We start from the raw sequence: 20,293 nt of genomic DNA, 5'->3' as shown, positions 1-20,293 counted from the left end.
TTTTAGACATTTCATGTTAGAGGGCAGTGAGTGTCATCTTTGTCAAGAGGCAAAGCTTCTCCGAGAGCCTGTGATTCTTCCTCCTTCAAGTACAGTCTAGATCCAGTAGAAACATACCCAGAAGAGAAATGATGAAAAAAGGTAGGGATGTTTCCTTTGGGTATTTTTTGTTGTTATTTTGGGGGATTTTTTGACCACGTGTGGTCTAATCCACAATGTGGTGGGTCCAACAAGTATATACTAATAAGCACTGATCAGAACTGCATGAAACACAGACAGACTTTGCCTCAAAGTGATACTAGTAAAGAGCAATTCAGAGAGATTTTTGCCAGAAACACAAGCTCATGTTAGCCTGAGAAAGGCATCAGCAGTGGGTGAATCATAAAGTTCAGAGCTGTTACCACAACGTAAAGGCTGCACAGGTAAGCAAAGACCATAAATTGTTGCTACGGCAAATCTCTGAGACTAAGATGTGTTATCATCTAGTGTTGCACACCTAGGAAACTTAACAGATTTAGTTGTTTCAAAATCAGAAAAGACTGCTTCAAAAAAGCCTTACATCTGAGCCGCCTTTATTGCTAGATATTTCCCTCTCACTCATTAGCATTGTTTTTTTGGGGGACAAAAAGAATACTTAAGCACACATAAAAATCAAGTAAATAGCTGAGAAAAAAAGGTTGTATTGCTTGTGAGGTTAAAGACTGCTAGTGAAGGGTGTGTTCTTTGAACTGGATCAAGGATGAAAATTATCAGCCACAGAGCATCAACTGACATACCTTTGGAGCTTCCTGAGTTGAGCAGAGGGTTTTCCATCAGCCTCCATGCTTCTTGTTCTGCTTCTTTGTTGATCTTGTCCCCATGTAACCTGTTCCAAAGGCACAATTCAGACAGAAAAGAGATGATGAGGAGGTAGGATGTCCTTGGTGCAACAAAGAAAAAAAGGCCAGTATTTGACCATGAGGAATTGATAATCCTTTTTACTTAGGCACAGACACACTTACATAGGGTGCAGAGTTGATTTCAGAACCTCTGTAGCACAACCCCTAAGCACCACAGGTATCAGCTTTCCGTACAGTGACCAATTCTAACCTTTTCATTTGCAGGAAGCTCAGTCTCTGGCTTTTACAGAGTGCGAGCCATTGATTACTGGGGGAAAGCAGGCCTACCCTCTCTCTCTGTGGAGTATGTTGAAGATTGCAAGTGACTGAAGAGTGGTGCCTGGCTTGGTGTCTGAGTGGTATATGCTCTCTGCAAGTGACAACTCTCCAGAAAAATAAAATCCTCCCAAGCTGAGGAAGGAGTATCAAAGGACTTGATGAAGCAAGTTAGGAATGCAAGTTAGGAGCCACTGCTCCTATTAACTTTTCAGAACACAACTGACAACAGAGCTGGAGCAACTGTAAGAGGCTGCCATAGGATTGGGATTCAGCTTGGTAACTAGGAATTTGGGCAAGAAGTATTTTTAATTCCTTATTCTACACTGAGCTAATGACCAGGACAGCCAAAGATTTATAGAGGTCACAAACTGCTGCAGAAACAGGATTGTCACTTCACTGCATGCATGAGAATGGCAGCAAAGGCACAAGGAGGACCTGTCTGAGAGTGAACTACCTGTCTCAGATGCCAGGCTGTCTTGACATAATGGTTTGATGAAAAAGCACACAGCAAACAGATGTGTCCAGAGAGTGAGGGGAAGGAGCCTATTCCCTGGCCATTTAGATGTGCAGTGGGTTATTTCAGAGCACCTGCCATGTCTTCAGGCAAATTAGGTTCTCCGTGCTGTCACAGAGGGGTTTTCACCCTGCTCTCTGTATTTGTGACAGTTATTTGGTTTCCAGAGCTATGTCCCTCACATGGGCAGAGGAAGACATCACAGCTCATCCTCAGAGGGGAAGAAGGCATAAGAAGGCTTAGGAATCTAGTCTCTAGATTTCCCTGATTTTCTCCTTGCTGCTTTTTCCAAGTCACCTGTGTGCGCTGAAGCTGTCAGCTGCTGCCTCTTCATAGACTAACCCTGAAAGCCCCTTGCTCTCTCCATTGCTGTTACACAGCCTGGCCTTCTACAGTCTTTACAGCTTACATCTTTTCCCTAGGATGCCTCCACTCTTAGACTGCAAATGACCTGAGGGTTGGGTTTGGGTGGCCAGGAGACAACTGAAATGCTAGTTGGAAGCTTTTGTGTTTTCATATTGCAGGACAGCACACTCAATTTTACAATGCATGTGCAAAACCATGTGGTAGCCTGAGATCATGGGCTGCAGAACACCTCTGTCTGTCCTTGCAGCTGCCAAACACTTTATGTAACAGTGAAATTCCCTGAAATTGCAGGGGTGGTTTTTTCCTCTCCCCTTTTCACAACTGGCACTGTTTGAACTGTGCTTTTAAAATGCTTGTAGAGGGAAGGATAATGCCAGTGAAAACAGCTGGAGTGTTTTCTATAATAGGAGCAACTTTGTCACACAAACAAATCCCCTACTGCTCTCTTTGCTGACATCAGCCACCTCACCAACATAACAACAAAGACTGAATATTTGATGAAACATTTGGGTCTTAGATGAAAAAACACCCAAGTCTGCATATGAGACAAGGCCTTGTGTGTTGTTACCTTCTGGTCATTTTCATGTGCTTATGCTGAAAGTTAGCCTTAAAAGATTTGTTTTGTTGTAGAATTCAGATGAAATGTTTCTTACCTGGTTGAAATTTTAATAAAGAACACTTGTCACAACATAATCTTCCAGTCCCTTACCCATAAAAGCTTGTGCAGAAAAGAAAAAAGGCCATTGGAGCCTTCTGAATTGATAACTTTCTTAGTTTCAAAAATGTTAGTGAGAGTTCTACTTGGATGGAGATAGTAAAAATAGATTTCGAAGTTGCTATAGCTACCCCTAAATGAAGAACCAGAATAGTCAGTTAAACAAAATCTAACAGCTAAGACATTGTTTTGCAAGTATGAAGTGGAACCACAGAAGAAATTACAGGAACTTGAGAGGACAGATTACCCTGTTAAGATGTCCTGTTTGAGTGGCTTTCTGCTCTAAAATTTTCCCATACTGGCAGAGATAGCAATCTTTATCAAACCAAGGACCGTGCACTACTTCCAGGTATTTGGCGGGGAAAGAAAAGAATCATAGTTATTATGAAGAGTATGCTATGTAGGATACAGTAGAAAATATATAGGGGTACAAATCATGAAAACCAGAAGATAAAAACATCACTGCCCTACTTTATTTAGCAGACGAACTTCAACTATATCTCGCACAAATGAGGTTGCTAATGGCAAATTAAATGAGGCAAATGATGCAGAACTGATGAGTCCTGGTGGAATATTTGGCTTTTGCAAAGGTGCAAAACAGAGAATGGTAATTTACCTACTCTTTCACTGTATTGAAGTCTGTCCCTATGCCAGGTTATTTCCTTGAAGGCAACATACCCATCTGTAAGAAGATTTCAAGCTGGGAGTTCTGCTTGCTCAGGATTTTTTTTTCAGCAGCGACAGACAGGAGGCTTTGAGCTGTCTCCTTGAGGTGGTTTGTAATTCTCACGCTTATTTTTTTGCCTTGTTAAAAAACTAAGGTTTCATGATAAAATTTTATACATTATTGTATTTCTTACTGAAATACATGGAAAAAAACCAGACATTTCAGTTGCAAGGACAGAGCTTAACATGTTGTAGATGCAAATAAAATACGGTTTCTTAGGGTCAAGTCCAGTCACTTCAAAAATCTGTCACTAAGCCTCTTTTAGGGCTTTTGCATTAAACATCATCCAAAATGCAGAAGGCACAGTACCTTTCCAGGTGTTTTCCTGGCAGTAGCAAATATGCATGGAAGGCAGAGCTGACCAAATATGGTGCACCATCTCTTCAGAAGCAAGTTTTTAACCTTCAGCAAGGTTTTTTTCTACTTTGCTACTTTATTGAAAGTTTATTCTTTTGAGCAATGAGCAAGTCTAAACAATTTTAGGACAGCCTTTAATTTTATTATACAGTCAGGTATGTCTCTGGCTGGACATAAATCCAAATAATCTAACTGCAACTGCAAGACAAGATCATTTGTCCACTCTTCAAGAAAAAGCTTCTGGGGTTTTGCAACTGTTTATTAAAATGAATGCTAGGGAAAAATCTTTCAAAGAAGTGTTTTATGTTGTCTGCACTTGTTACTGTCTCTTGTGCTACCCAACAAAACCTGGTTTTATTCACGTTTATTTCATATGAAACCTGTAAAAATAAGATTTGATCATTACGTTACCGAAAATGCTCAAAACTCTTGTGTCAACAATTTAATCTTAGGAAGTAAAGCCTGTTCTCAAGGTATAAAAAATAGTTTGATTGGTGTGGCTTCAAACATTACATGAAAGGAGACTGATCATCATACATTTCAAGGCTTAGGTAGGAACTTAACTGCAAATATTGCCTCAGTTACCACAGCCCAGGGAAAAGTGGTCTAACTCAACATGGTATCATTGCGTCAGGTCTCGGGACTTGCAGCGTCCTTGCTGGGAGGAGGTTTACTGGCATGTGAAGGGCAGTGTCCTTGCAGGGTTCCTCCTGCTGTTGCACAGCTGTAGTCCTTCTGCCAGCACTAAAGGACTTTCTGAGGACAAAACAACAGTCCTTTTCATTTGTATACAGCTTTTTCATTTCTCTTGTTAGTGGAAAGTTTGTGCAGGACAGAGATTATGAATTGAGACCTACACATATGCTTAAAATACAGGATAACAGACTAGTTCTCATCAGCTACCTCAAACGGCAGACAGAAATATGTCTACCTGTAGACGTTGTAGATGGTTTATGTCAAAATAACAACAGAAATTAAGATCAGATCAGAATACACTTGCAGCTGCTTGCCCTGTCTGACCTCATCTTTCACATTTTAAGTAGTCAGTGGAGAAATCCAGATTAACTCCCTTCTGTTTATTAGCTCCCCAAATCATATGGTGAGGGCCTGCATGCCATCCTAATGGGAACACGGTCCCTCAGTTCCTCCAGGAACAAAGCAGATTCCTGGAGCGTGTTATTCTTCCAGAATCACCATCATCCTTTTACAAACCTGGAGGCACAAACTTGTGTGTCTGAGACGGGATTTCACTGCCTGTCTTATTTGGACAGACTATTGCCAAGTACAATATGCACCTGTTTAAGTGTGTAGACCCTTCTTGCTAGACTTCTGATCTGCTTTGGTCATACAGTTATTGTAACTCTAGGCATAAAATCCTACTTCTCTAGAACTGATTGTATTGGTCTGAGTGTCTTGGACAAAGGCCAGGTTCCTTCATAAAGGGTTAGTGTTGTCTAATCACTTGTGATGCAAGTCCTAAGTTCACAGATCTCCACCCCAATCCTGCTCATGGGAGAGCAGGACAAGTATTGAGCATTCAGTCAATGCGATGACCTTGTACTTAGTCCAGGACAAACGGCTGGTGTTTTTTCAACACTTATGAGTCTCTTATCTGTGTGGTTTTTTGTTTACATTGTCTGCTGCTGTCCTTAGCTTTAGATGGCATCTCACCATCTCATTAACCACGAGGGTAGCTTTCACTAGACCACAATAGCAAGGAACAGCTTTATTCGATGCTAGTTGAGAGCCTTAGGAGTCCTTCTGAGAAATCCTGAGAAGTGCAAGCTTGAAAGACTTCCCTGCATCTCTGGGCTAGTGTCTCTGGCCTTGGAGAAGAGCGGTCTGTGGGTTTTGTACTCCTTTCGACAGATACCATAGATCAAATTGTGCAAGCAACTTGCAGAAGCTGTTTTATAGTGTAGTGTCCTGAAGGTCTTCCCTCAGTACTAAATTTGTGCCACATACATTTTGAAAGCCTCAGGTACAGAGGCTTTTCAACCTGGTCTTCCCTCTATGCTTGGCAACCACTGGTTGTAGAAATGTGTGTTTGTGATAAACTGTGGGAATCAGCAGGGTGCAGGGGGTGTTCTACACTCATAGTTTTATTCATAGGAAGCATTCAAAGTGAATGTGAGTTTACTCTGAGCAGTGGGAAGTACATGTCAAAATACTGACTCAGGTTACCCTTCTTCTAACTGAAGTTATTTGGATATTATTAATTTTTCCCCCTCTATCTGTGAAATTTTTGGCTGTAAAACCTGTTGGTTCTATATCTTTCATTTCTACACCTCTCAGATACTGGAGGCTGGATTATGAAGGTAATGGCGAGTAAATTACTACTTATGCCTTTAGAAATGCAAATAACTGCTCCTTTAAAGCAATGTCCCACCATTCTTGAAAGGAACATCTCCTTTATTGCATGTATGATTCAGAGTGTAGCTAGAAGTACTCTGTGCAGACCTTTGAGTATTCAGGTGTACCAGAAATGACCACAAGATACTACCAGGCAGCAAGGATCACACTATCAGCCTCATCCCAGAGTTTTTCAAGAAGATACCTTAGCTTCAGAAATAAAACAGAAATGTTGGTGGGGAAGTTATGTGGTCTATGCTGGAACCACCTTGCAGACACACTGGAGATCTGCCTTGCTTCCCTTGCTGGTGGTCTGGACTTCCCAAGTGAACCCAGACCTGCCCTGTCCCCATGTTTCTGTGTGGGCACCAGCCCTGTCAGGACACCTGTCCCTGTCACCCCCCCTGCCCAGTGCCAAGGAGGGACACTATGTTGCCAGTGCTGGAGCCACAGGTGGCTGCCATCTCATCTCTTGGAGAGTGGCCCAGCTCTTCCTGCTCCCCAAGAGGACAGAAGGTCAAAGAAGAAGTTGCACAGGTGTGGTTTTTTAAAAATGCTTTATTGACAAATGCCACGTTAGGAATTCCCCTGCAAATTGAATTATCAATGCTGTATTGTATGCAGTTTACAAAAACCCCAACATTTTCATATGTCTTTCAGGAAAAACACACTAGTCCATACCATGATTTTTTTTATTACCTGAGTGACAACTTCAAGACAAGACCAAGAGGTCTGGTTTCTGTGCTTGAGGATAGGATCAGAAGTGTACTTTTAGCAAGCCCCTGAAAAGAAACAAAAGTAGACTTTAGTCCTTGTAAGTAAATTTCCAAAGTGCTTTAACAGCGTTTAGCTGTGGTATTCCTAGGGTACTTCTGAATCACAGATGTGGAGGGCGGGGGTGAGCAAAAGTTGCTCTGTATCTGTTGGCATAGCACTTGTGCAGACTTGGCAACTCACAGCTAGCCCTGAGTTTGAGTTTTTGCCTTATGTGAGCACCTAGGCACAAGATGACAAGTCAACTGCCCTCACTCCACCACAGCAAGCAGTGCAGGGGGCGAGCACAAACGCAAGGATGGCCATTCCAGGCCTGTGACCTCGGATGATGCCAGCAGCTGCCCTGTGGTGGAGGACTGCCTCATGCAACGATGTGCCACTCAGAACATTTTAGCTGCTATTTTAGCACCAGTGGTGCAGGAGATGTGTTACTGTGGCAAGACCCCAGCCCAGGTCCTTAGGCCTGGCTTAGTAAACTGCCAACCTGTAGGCAAGACAGTGTGTGTGTGCAGGGTGTAGGCTCTCAGCTGCCAAAAAAAGAGGCATTTCTGCCTCCACCATAGCCTTAAAGAATTATTTGCCTGTCTCATGAGACAGCATATGAGCTGGAAGATCAGTTCACATGCCTCAAGAAAAAAGGATCTCTCAAAATGCACTTTAGACATGCTCTGTTGGACTGTATGTGTACACATTGTCCCACTGCTGGCAGTCAGAACTGCTGCTCAGAGCCACTTCTCTCTGCTACTCAGATGGCCCAGGACACAGGTCATGGTGAAGCTCAGAAGAGTGAGTGTGCTCCTTTCTGCAGGCAGCTTCTCCTTTTCTGGAGGACCGTGCACAGACCTACAGGAAAGTGTTTCCTAGTTGGCCAAGATGAGCATTTCCAAGTGCAGAAGCACCAGGTTGTTACACTCCTCTCTATCCTATCTGTTAGCGGAACAAAGCAGACCTTCCTTTGGTAGTGTGCCACGTTCAGAACACAGGGTTCCTGTAAGGGCAAACCTAAGGCACTTAGAGGAGAACAACCACCCTGTAACAGGCTGTCACTGGTGGGGAGTTCCCTTTGCAGCTGTTTTCTCATGACATACAGCATTAAGGGGAAATTGCTTACAGAGTGCAACTCAGTTTGCTACATACAATTCTGTCACATACAGCAAATGCAACTCTACCAGCTGCCAGTGCAGCCATTTCAACGAGTTTGCTAATTAGCCCCAAAGTACCTGACTGAAGCACGGGCTGGAACTGGCCAGACATGCAGATCTCTTCCTGCTTCTGGCGCACAATGCGCTGAATGACAGGGGGCAGGCCACGAGGGTTGCGCGAGAAGATCAGGGAGTAGCCATCATCACAGGAGCCATCCTCCTTTAGACTGCGGCAGGCATAGGTAATGGCATAGTTATCATAATCAGTGTCAATCACCCAGTAGTTGTCCCCTGAAACACAAGAACACACTTTTGTCATGGTGGGCAAAACAGAGCACCCATGGTCCACCTCAGATCTAGACATCAATGGCTTCCCAGTGGACCTAAAGTCACCTCCCACGTCCAGTTTATCTCCGTACCATGAAGAGAAGCACTGGGTGTCTTGAGCCTAGGTTGTTCTCCACGGTGCTCAGTGTCTTTTCACCCTTGGTTTCTCAGCTAGAAGTGTTAAGAGGACTAGGACTTCCCAGGTTTTCAGTGAGAAAAGATCACTTTATGTTTTCGCTCAAGTACGGGACAGTAAGGCATGAAAATGAAATTTTATCCATGAATTTCGTATACTAAAAGGCTCAGCAAAACATGCCTCTTGTTTTCCAGCTTTGCTCACCTAAGTGCATTGTGGTGTGGCTTACCTACAGTGTTATGTTACTGTATTTCTTATGCATTATATATTTCTATATTTCTTACGCATTCCTATGCATTAACAAGCCAAGTCCTGCCCAGCCTCCACAGCTGGAATCCCACATCTATAGGGGCCCATTGCCTCTAAGCTGTGTGCTCCCTTTTAATATATATGGTAAGTAGATGGGGACTCTGAGGAGTCCCTAGATCCTGCCACTTCTGTGGAGACAAAAATCACTGCTTGGAAAAAGCATGTTGTGTGTGTTTGTGTGGTTCCCCTGCACACCTCTTCCCCTCCCAAAGAATGTTTTGTCTCTTCTTGGAGCAACCTGTGGTCAGCTGTTTTTTCCTGGTTATATACTGAAACACACAAATCTGAACACCTTTAAGCTCTTGACTAACACTGGGAGAAGTTCACTCACCACCGCTGGAGAGGTAGCTGGCCAGGCCTTGATAGGTCATGTACATTTTTGCTGGAGTGGTTGGGTCAGGTACTGTATACTGAGCAGCCATGTCGGCACAGATCACCCAGAACCTGCAATGAGACACATGAGACTGAAAGTAAAACCCTGCAACGTCTGAGCTTCCGGCAGGTGTCCCTCAGTACCTGGGTGAGAATCAGGGTGCAGTTCACCACAACTATCTCGGGCATGGCCTTTCTTGATGCAGAGTCACTGTCTTGAAGTAATGCAACTCTGACAGCCTCTCACCACTGACAATGCATTACTGCCATCTGTTTCCCCCTCTCTGCTGAGCAGCTGTGCTGGCACTGGAGCAGTGACCTGGATCTCCTCCAGCTCATCAGGCTTTTTACCACCCATTCCTGTATGAGTAGACAGCCACTGAGCAAAATGATGGACAACGTCATTGTTTGGCTCCCTACTAGCAGTTTGCAGTGTGAGCTAACCTGCCTTTGGACTCATTTGCTGTGTCCCCAGATGGAGGCAGGGAGTTGGCTTTCCTCACCCTAACCCTTCTTAGCTCTGTTGGCACAGGGATGTCTGTTACAAGCACAGAAATAATAGCTACTCTGCTGTCCAAGGCTGCAGGAACCCCGTAGCTGCCTGAACACTCTATCTTCCCGTCTTCATCATCATTTTTTTCTAATGCTCTTCTCTGGTTGGCCTACTCACAGCTCTACTCAACTATTCATGCTATTAGGACAGTTTTTGATAGCCTGCTTGAAGCCCCAGTTTTGCTGTAGGATTTTTTTTGGTACACCCAGAAAGCCATTTAATACCTTTACATACTGTAATTCCTTATAGCAACCATGATCAACAGACAAAGGTCTTAAGCTTCCTTTCATCTTTCTATTCAGGCAGTGCAATGTTGTCCAAGAGTTAACTCTTTGTTTTCCTCCCATCCAACACTGTTGAAAGATGTGTGAAAGTAATGCTCACTTACACTCCTCCCCTTCCCCTCAACCTCTCAGTGAAACGAGAGCTGCCCAGCACCCTCAGCCCTGCAGGCTTTGCTAGCTCCTCTCACTTGGTTGCAATCCATTTACTTAATAGCACCATCACTCAAGATTTGACTTCATAATTGACTTTATGCTTTTTTGATGAACCCAGACCAGAGCCAGGTTGAGAAGTAATCCAGGACTCAAAAGTATCTCTCACTTCTAATACATGATCTTGATTGAGCTTCTCTTTTTGATGAACAAAAGCCAGTCGTGGTGTGTGCCAAGGGTAGATCACATACATGTCCCCCTTCTCTAATACCTTATGGCAACAGCTACAGCCGAAAGTCAAGAGAACTCACCCAAAAAGCTTCACTCGGCCTTTGGAAGAAGCTGTCATTGTGCCATCTTCCTCCACAGTGTATTCAGCAGAGATGTTGTCCTGAAGGAAGAGGCCTTCTGGATCCTTCTTGGCCAGGGCATACCATTTCCCGGCATACTAACATGGAAGACAACTGGATTAACAACTGGATTAATCACCATGGGAAGATTAACTTTTATATATATATATGTATACATATATACACACATAGTGCCCTTCTAACTAGCAATTGCTTGTCTGATGGAGAAAGTCTGAGTTTTTGTGGGTATGTAGCACCAAAGTCCTGCTATGCCACCTGATGAACCTTTGCTTCTGTGCCAGGAGGATTGGGTCTAGGACGAGTGGGTCTTCCTGTGTGCACATACTCATCATCATGTGAGACATTCCTGTCACACTGACTCCACACTGAAAGCTTCTCCCATCCCAAGATGCCTACTGGGAGTCAGGACTGTTCTTTCCTGTTCCTGTGCAGGCCCCTTTTCCATTTTCCAAATTGCTGCCAAAAAGACTTTAGCCAGCTGTCTGGAGCCACTCCTGTGGCTGCTGGCAGCCACAGTTTATATATGATGGTGAAAAAGATTTACCCAGCAAAGCAGAGAGAGAGGACTCTAGGCACTATGAAGAAGAAAGGATGTGTTGGGGGGAGGAACAGCAGGGGAAATTAAATGAGATTCAGGAGAGGAACATCTCTATGAAAAAAAGAAAAAGGTCCCCTGAAAATGTACTAGCAGTGTCTGGTAAAATGAAAACAAGATCTCAACAGGTGACTGACAGACAGGGAGGCCATCAAAAGTTAACTACAGGAGCAGTGTCTGAGAGAGAGTAAAGAAAAGAAGTTAACTTGTGGTGAGGATCCCCTTTGGATTAACACAACCTGTAACATGGAAAAACAGTTTATATGTTAAGCTTCTTCACATATACTGATGAAGTAACCATAATTACCCTTTTTGGATCAAAATTGTCTTTCACAGAGAAAGATTCCACTGCACAGGTCTGGGCTAGGCTATATTCAACAGTGGAGAAGATCGAGGCCAGGAGAACATACTGTGTGTATTTCATTCTGCAAGACAAAAGCAAGTGAGTTTTATTTTATGCAGCAGATGTGGGTAGCTGGCACTGTGCCCACGGACACATTCCCTTCATTTTAAAACTAGCTTCTTTCCATGCAGAGTAGACTATCAACTCCTCCAGTGAGAAGCCACTGGGCCATTGTGGTGCCTAAATCCAGCCAAAAGTCAACATCAATAGCAATTACTTTGTAAGAGTATTTTGCTTGCCAGTAGTAGTATTGTGGTTCACAATATTTTTGTATTATAAATCAAGCCATATTCTGGGTAAGGTTGGTAAGGCTCAGTAAAAAATTGAAATTTTTAGAATTTTTGTTTTCACAAGAATAATGTCAAGCCAGCAAAGCTATGCTCTTTATGACCAGATCTCATCACTGAAACAGACTCTTCCTAGGTGCCTACTCTGATGACAAAATAAATCTTTGTATTGTCTGTCCTTAGACCATTCCCTCTAGAGAAACATGACAAATAATACTCAGTTTCTAGAGGCTTGTTCTGCCATTGTAGGACAGCCACAAGATGGCCATAGCTTTATTGGTCTCAGGTATCCCAGCTCATCCATATCCCAGCATATTTGTTCCTCACACTTTGGGAAAAGAGCATCTGCATATACATCCTTGCAGAGTATTTGATCCTGAATACCTGTACAGATACCAGGATAAAACACAGTTACCTGAAATCTGTCTACAGCACCCAAGCTGAGCAATCAACCCAGGGCTTCCAAACACCTGAGCAGCTACTCCCTTCCCAGCTGCTTCCCAGTGCAAGCTGCACTTCCCTGTTGCAAGAGATTCTGATTGGGCCCGCTACTACTGAAGAGACCTACCTGTTGGGATAGAGGCGTTGGAGATCCCCAAGACCACTCTGCTTCTGTGCTGCAATCAGCAGGAGAGTTTTGTGTCAATTGTGCTCCAGCCGCCTTTAAATAATGAATCTGCAAAGTCACTAATTGGTTATTTTTGCTTGTGTGCCTCAATAAAACACTTAATCTTGGATAATCCATTATGTAAAAACCAACTGTAATCCTCACACTGGTGGGTCTGACTGCTGTACTAATACAAACACTGCTTTTACATAATGGAAAAATGCTGCCCAGAAAGCTAGTAAGTCTGTTGATGTGATTGTACCACACCTTTGTCAGATTGAAGTCTTTCCACTTTTAACACGTGTTAGAAGAATAAGCACAGAGCATTAACCTGAGAAACTCATGGACTGTACATATTCATCTGCATAGACATGTGTTCACATATTTGACAACTTGCATGGGATAAGTACATGATTAGTTCTATGGAGGTGATCCTTGCAAGAGTAGAAAGATGTTAACACATTATCTACTGGGGAAAATATAGATTTTGCCTTCATGTTCACATCAAAATCTTAGAGTCCTCAGTTCTCCTGTGCACTGAAGCATCTTCATACCCATTCTTCCCAGCTCATCTTGTCAGCATTTCCAGTTACATAAATAGTTTATCTCTCTCCTTCCTAAGAGGTTCTTCCTAAAAGCCTTCTGTGGGGATACAACAAAGCACAAAAAGATGAGAAGGCAGAAACAGCTAGAAAAATAATTTTGGTAGCAACTATGCCTGCCATTCTTAAAATTTCCCCAGGTGGGCAGAGAATTTCACCAACTACAAAGACTGCCCATGTAATCTTTCCACACAGGCTCACCTCAGAGATTTAGCTTCAAACAGCCATCAAGGAGGCAGCTGTCTTGCACATAACCGCTATTGATGACCCTCTGGTTCCTACAGCAACACCCAGGGAGTGATACAGTACTAATACATTGATCTGGATGTTCAGAGTAAAGCTAAAGCCTTCTGGATGTGTTGGACTTGCTGCAGAGATCCCTCACTTCTGCTTGTCCAGGAATTCCTGAAGTTGACCTGCAGCTAGTGCAAATTGTGTTGATTTCCAGGCAACTTGTTTAGAACAGTTCTTGATTGCTGCCAGAGAAGTGTTTGGTTTGGCCTCTGTGCAGCTTCCACTTAGACCATAGAGGGAGTGATACTTTTGCACGCACATGGCTGGCGGAGGGACTAAGTATAACCTACTCATGCTGTCTACATGGCTTCAAAGGCAACCTGGGCAAGCTGACAGGGCAGTGACCTGTTAAGTGGGGGATGAGAGCACCTGTCCCAGGCTGGGAGTGCAGGAGCAAATGCCCCTGCATGTCTCTCTCCACTGATGGAGAGACTGGCTGCCACCCCCATGCTCTCCCCAGCTATGGTGAAGCCATGCCATCACACTCTATGCTCTTCACTCTTTGTAAGTGGCATTCTTTGTGGCTGGTGGAGCACTTTGGGGCTGGCCAGTGTTATGCATAAGGGACCCTTCTTCTCCCTGGGTATTTTGAATTTATTCAGGACACCAAATAATGTGGAGGTATGAGGAGATGGCACACCCCCAGCTGCTATAAAGACGTTCCAGCTGCTTCATGTTCTGGGCAGTGTGGATCTACCTCATCCTGCCTGGACTCCTTGTCTTGGTTTTCTAAAAAGATGGCAAACTGATTCTTCAGCTCTCACTCTCTGCTCACCACAGTTACTGTGCTGCAGGGTGAGCAGGTCCCTGGAAGGTCTGCACAGGGCTGGCAGCCTCCATCACCAAGTGAGTAGATAACCAGCTCTATTAATTCAGGCACAACTTGTAACCTGTGGCCTTGGGCAGACTCTGCTGCCTACTTTCAGCTCACTGGGCACATGCTCCTTTTACTTGTGTCTTCTTCACTAGCATTTACTTCATTTAGAAGTGAAAGAAAAAACCACAGAAAGCCCATTTACTTTCTTTAAAATGCTTGGCTACTTAAATAATTATCTAAAATGTAACTTCTTAAACTGCTTTCTGTCGGGTAGTTGCCCACTAGATTTTCAAAGGGCTTTCCCCTGACACCAAATCCAAGTACAGAAGTGTGCTTTCCCACCCTGAGAGGTGAACTGCAGTGTTTTCTGTAAATTAGAAGGACTTCAAAATATTTACCACTTCATCTGTTTCCAATAAACAGATTAGTTTATGTCCGTGTGAGACATAGGTGACACTCGAAGACATGCTTAGGTGACCACTTAATCCCCTGGGGATTGGAGACATACTAATAATAGCTAATCACAGTACAAGGTTTTTGTTGGTGACTATAACATCTGTTACTGCATTATTTGTTGTTTGGAGCAAGAAGAAAACAAAATCAAAGTAATCTTAATTTTCACAGTATGTGAAAAGAGTTCCCAATTGTCAGTTTGTGCTGAGCATAGAAAAAAAAAACAGGAGAGGTATTTAAGTACTTAAACATATTCCTGGGCCTGTTAAATTTGATGAAATGTGAAACAGGCCCCATAAAAGCAAAGATGCACTGCTGGATCTGGTTGTCAAAGAAGGTACCCAAAGTTCTGTTCCAAACTTGCTTATCAAACAGGCTGGGTTTTTTTCGTGGCCCAAAAAATAAAGCATGCATTCAGTCTACTGGATTCAGTACAAGAGTAACCGTTAGTTTTAATAGCCTGCAGTAAAACAAGTATGCAGACAAGATGATTAATCTTATATTCTGCCCTATCCTATGAAATACAGCAGCAGCAGCTTTGGATTTCCTACCCGTAGCAGCCCCCCTCCTTATACCTCGTTGTTGGAATAAGCATTGGGTAAACTGCTCTGTGTATTACTGCCATTGCACTGCCAGCTCAGATTTAGTAACATGTACTAGTCCAGCAGCCAATGGCACAGTGTGAAATCTCTGAATAGCCTCCTGCTTTGGGTATTAAGTTCCATGCTCTACAGGAGGCAATCAAGTTATGGGCTTGATAACAGGGTGCTGGATACCAACTACATGTAGATGTATTTTGAGTTATCCCTGACAGCTATCACAGTGGTTATTGCACTATAAATCAGGAGGATTTCCTGCTGTATCTTTATTTTATGTATCTAATTCATGCTGCTGAGGATGCAGGACTTACTTCTGGGGTGTCACCCACATGTGCTGGAGGATCTGTGTCCCAGCCCTGGTCTGCCAAGAGACTGAGATGATAGCAATACTCTGCCCTACTCTCTCACCAGGGCAGGAGGCAGGAGAAGTAAGTCACATCACATGAAAGTGTTTGGCAAAGAGGTTCTTTGGTTTCTGTGCCTTCTGCTCAGTAATGCTGATCTTTCCCAATTAAGGGAGTGATGCAATACAGATGAAGAGGAAACCAGTTGAAGTTTGTTCCTCTGTGGCTCAAGGGTAAGGTTCTCGGGTGTGTTACATCATTAGATAAAAAGGCATCATAAATCACTGCCTTATGGCTTTCAAGGCACCATTCAAATACACCACAGCTTTAAATGATACAAACCAAAAGGCACTTTTCCCTTCTGACGTATGATAGTGTGAAGTATGATAGCATTCATGCTGGGCCTATTCAGTGACAAATGGTAGAGCACACAGCTCCTGTACACACAGCACCTCTCAGACACAGCCAGCCACACATATCCCCCCAGTTTGCAAGTGAAAAAAGGAGGCTTCTCAAAGCACAGAGAAGTTGAGGAGCCTCAGCTCCTCTGCTGTGATGGGTAGCCAGTCCAGGGGGAACGGTTTTCTCAGGAAGAAGTTGACAGCAAAACTGTTACAGCCTCTCTTCCAAACCCTTCAACATCTTGCTACCTTGGCAACACAGGAAGAATATAGAGCTAGCTAAAATCTCTCCTGAAGTGGGATTTTAACATATAGGGATCCACCAGCCAAAGAGATCAGATTTTGTGCCATCTCCTGGTTTCTGTGCAACTGTATGGGTGATGGTTGCAGCTGTTGGATTTCACTCTCTAAGCCATGACAGTTTCCCTAATGGCCTGTTGCCACTCTGTACTAAAAAAACTCATCCAGGCCCTAGTCAACCTCATGAAAAACAGACTTTTTTTTGACCATAAAATAAAGAGGTGAACGTTCTGGGGATTATTTTCTACAAGGCACACAGCTGACATGCCTATATATACCTAGTATTTACTACTGCTGAACTGGTCCACTTGCAGACATTGGCAGATTTATTCATTTTGGTTGCATCATGTGTTTAAAGAGACAATCTTTGTCTCTGAGCCAACACAGCAGTTCCCTGAGGGCAGAGATAGCCTTTTCGGCACAGGAAGCCTGGATGGCCTGCCTTTTCAAAGCAATCAAGGAGAGTGGCAAATGAGGGAATTGAGCCATCTGGGGCTAAGGTCTTTGCACTTGAAGACATCTGTGGTGTACCTCCAATGCCTGGTCCTATTATTCTGCCAGATGAAGGCAGGAGCAAGGGGTTTGTTCTCTTCAGACAATCAGTAACATTTTTCGGGACTTTGTTTGTTTGTACTATGCTGTAAATGGATTAATTTATTTGATGCCGCAAGACCTGATGGTAGGTACATTTTCAGTGGATAGGCAACTTCATTGTTGTCACCGTGGCATGCTTCTCATCAGCTGAGGGCACTTCCGAAGCAAAGCAATGTATTTTACAGAGGCCCATAGATTACAGTCAACTCTTAGCGTCCGAAAGTGTTACCACCTATGTAAACTTGCAACTGGAATACTCTTCACCTAAAGACCAATATAAATCCACTTCAGACTGAGCAACAAGCTGGATAAGATGAAAATTGCAAATGTTGCCTCAAAGAAATAGTTAATAATGTCTGGTAAACATCACTGCAGGAAATCAATGTTACACATTTTTCTGCACACAAGGGAGGAAGGAGGAGGAGAGAGGCTAGAGTGTGCCCAAACACTGACAGAACCTCTGCAGGACTTGCTGGGAGCCTGCAGCCATGGCAGTTATGACCACTTCTGTTATGACCAGTAAAATACTTGTATGACCAACCTTTTTTCTAGTCTCACGAATACAAGTACTTGCTTTTTACTTGCTGCAGCCTTGTACCTGCTGATGTGGCACCCCCCTTTATACTGCTGTTCTGCTTTGTGCACTGAGACTACATAGTCTCTCACAGCTTCTTCTCATGATCTCTTGTCTTGTCCTCTTCTTACCCATGGAGGCTACGCTTGTTTCCAAACTTCAGTTTCCCTAGTTGTTCATAGTAGTCTGTTTTTTGAGTTAAAGCTGCTCTCTGTGATTGCATTCGCCTGCCCAGAACTGTCACCTTATCTTGGCAGGGCCTATCTCTGGGGCACCTCCCTCTTCATTATCTCAACATGGCTTCAGCCTCTTTCTGTACTCAGCTGAACATGTATTTCTCTGAGCATCTTCCCAGCCAGGTTTAGATGTCCTGGAACAGTTGTGTTGAGAATCACTTGGCATTACCTGTTTCTGTTTCTATATGTAGTCAAAAGCAAACTCCAAAACACTCCCTGTAGAAGCCTTGATTTCCCTCTGATGTGCAGAAATGCTTCTGTCATCTGCATCTTCCTTGATGAGAGGCCCAGAGATTTTCCTCAGCAACCAATTTCAGAAGTATGGAATAGGTATTCTCTGTTAGCTTTCACCCCATGGTCCTCCTGGCTCACCACCACTTTTAGTCACTGTACTACCCATGCTCACCTTAAGAGGTCTCAGTCCTTGGCTGTTTCCACAGCTTCTTATGGACTCAATAGACTTTTTCTTCCTCATTACTTTATAACCTCTTCTGCTCTTTCATTACTCTTGAGGTTGCAGTCAGTTTCTGTGTTTCACTCTTTCCTGCTAAACAACCCTATTCTCTGCCCTTTTTTCCCCATTGTGGCCATGCTTCCTACAAATCTTTTCGGTCATCTGGGATGCTGTTCTTATTCTACACACATCTGGAAACCTTTTCTTAGAGTCTCTTCTCATCATCATTTACCCCCTGACACTACATGAGCAAACCTATGTGGATCTGAAAGCCTAGAATATGTCTTTAATGTTCCTTATTAAAGAGTCATATATCCTACCACTGTATTTTTCTTAATTCCATGCCTAGAGTATTTGGGGAAGACCATTGCACAAGGAGTGCCCATGGCTGAGCTTGAGAAGAGTTTAATGATCTTTTTTGTTCATAGGATGTTTGACCAAGTAAGTAATCTTCTTATTCAAGGTTCAGTGATTTGTGCTAAGAGCTTTGGACGCAATCTGTCAATTGAAAGATAATAAACTCATACAGTTTTATTGCAGTAACTGCCACTGCTATTGTGTTGTGGTATTTTTTCAAACTGAGCTACCTCTCCATAAAATTCACAGGAAGAGAATGTGTGTGTGTGTGATTACAACATGTACAAGGAAGATAAAGACAAGATGGCACATCACCGTGCCAAGTCTGGTGGACTTACTCAAGGTTTGGGTACATTTCCACTATTCTGGCATGGCAAAGATACGTTTTCTCATAGGTTCTCTCAAAAGACAGCAGCCGGACTATTCATATCCCAAACTGACCAATGTGATATAGTGCAAGGGAAAGGCTGCCACTTTAAGAGACCTGGACTTATCCTGGAGCACATTATTGTTACACACTATCATTCCCTTGAGTATAGTAGGTACTCTTACACCTCTTCTAAAACACTATGCAATTATTTTAGAATTAACAAGTAAACAAACAAATAAATAAATAAACTATGACATGTAATTTTCAAGTTTGCAAGATCCTGTATTTTGGGAGAGGGCTTGGGATTTTTTCAGAAATAAAGTAAAACAATAACTGAGAACTAGCCTCATGTTAAGCTTATGAGGTACTCTCTGTGTCATCAATTTCTGAAGCTAACCCAACATGCCTATTTATTGTTGCTCACTCCGAACACACTGCTATCTAAAGTAAAAATATGTATTTTGTGAGTTTGTCAATAGTACCACTTCTTTTCTGCAAGAATGATTCAGATTCAAGTCTCTGACTGTTTCCTGTAATCCACAAATGCAACAGTTGAGTTAGTGTGTCAATTTTAAAGTAATTCTCCAAAAGAATTAAGAAGGTAAGGGCAGTTGCTTCCTGGTTATGACACAATGGAGACAACATTCTGATCAAAATGCAAGGAATGAATTTTGACACTAAAACATTGCTCATGCATTTCAATTTAACTGTCAGCAGCACACTTTCTTTTGTCCACAAAAGTGAATGAATTATACTTCATTTAACTGTAATTTACTATACATTAAACTACCCTTACAGTAATGCTCGACTATCCTGCTACAACTTAGGTGTCACTAGCCAACAATAAACAGGGCTCTAGCATAGCCAACTATTGCTCAAGCTTCAGTTTCTGCAGATCTGGATCATCACTGAGTTATACTCCACTGCTGTATTTCTGTGTAACAGCCAAATTACATTAAAACAAGCATGTGACTTAGACTGTGCTCAAGCACATGCCTCAGCAGACACTTGTTCCACTGCTGCCATCCTGCACATCTGTGAGGCTCCTGTCAGGCACGGGCAGGACTTGGCGTTTGAACAGACTGGGCTGTAGGAGGTTCCTGGCACCCATTTCTCACAGTCCTGAGATCCCACTGAAGTGTAGATGCACCCTTGGCTCCTCCAGTTTGATACTATTCCCAGAGTGGCCCTTGTGCCTTCCGGCTCCAACTGCCTTGCCTGCAGGTATTTGAAGGGAGCCTGTGGTGTTTTGCTGGTGGCTACACTGAAGGCCCCTGGCCATCCATGGAGGGGGAGGAAAGGCCAGGACAGGACGCCAAACAAGAGCCCTGAGAGTCTCCATACTAACCCTCCATGTGGTGACAGACAATCTGTGTGCAGTCAGGGAAGCAGGCCAGACT

General features: G+C 43.3%; 2 protein-coding genes across 8 annotated transcripts in view; one reads left to right on the top strand and one right to left on the bottom strand.

The window, feature by feature from the left end:
- IDUA (alpha-L-iduronidase) overlaps window positions 1-2,460 on the top strand; it is a 46,899-nt gene extending 44,439 nt beyond the window's left edge. For all 7 annotated transcript variants that reach the window (XM_062019117.1, XM_062019118.1, XM_062019123.1 and 4 more), the window contains one exon: window positions 1,104-2,460. In XM_062019117.1, coding sequence (XP_061875101.1) covers window positions 1,104-1,204 — 101 coding nt within the window. In that variant the 3' untranslated portion in view covers window positions 1,205-2,460. The remainder of the gene's footprint in view (window positions 1-1,103) is intronic.
- A 1,745-nt stretch (window positions 2,461-4,205) lies between these two features.
- On the bottom strand, window positions 4,206-11,625 carry LOC104562516 (purpurin). Its single transcript, XM_062018814.1, has 5 exons — window positions 11,509-11,625; window positions 10,547-10,683; window positions 9,208-9,320; window positions 8,183-8,395; window positions 4,206-4,216 (listed from the first exon to the last, which is right to left on the bottom strand). Exons 1-5 carry the CDS (start codon window positions 11,623-11,625, stop codon window positions 4,206-4,208), a joined length of 591 nt encoding a protein of 196 aa, XP_061874798.1.
- Window positions 11,626-20,293: the final 8,668 nt, after the last annotated feature.

Source organism: Colius striatus, chromosome Z (assembly GCF_028858725.1).
Source record: "Colius striatus isolate bColStr4 chromosome Z, bColStr4.1.hap1, whole genome shotgun sequence".
Classification (NCBI taxonomy): domain Eukaryota; kingdom Metazoa; phylum Chordata; class Aves; order Coliiformes; family Coliidae; genus Colius; species Colius striatus.
The sequence above is the reverse complement of the archived record's forward strand: the minus strand, read 5'-3'. Positions and strand labels throughout refer to the sequence as shown.

What these genes read in the sequence shown, in the direction of transcription:
- LOC104562516 (XM_062018814.1), bottom strand. Translation starts at nt 11,625, where the DNA reads ATGAAATACACACAGTATGTTCTCCTGGCCTCGATCTTCTCCACTGTT. An exon ending in GGCCGAGTGAAGCTTTTTGG is followed by an intron (nt 9,321 to 10,546) that starts GTGAGTTCTCTT and finishes GTCTCATTGCAG; the next exon opens with GTTCTGGGTGATCTGTGCCG. An exon ending in CAGCTACCTCTCCAGCGGTG is followed by an intron (nt 8,396 to 9,207) that starts GTGAGTGAACTT and finishes CTTGTGTTTCAG; the next exon opens with GGGACAACTACTGGGTGATT.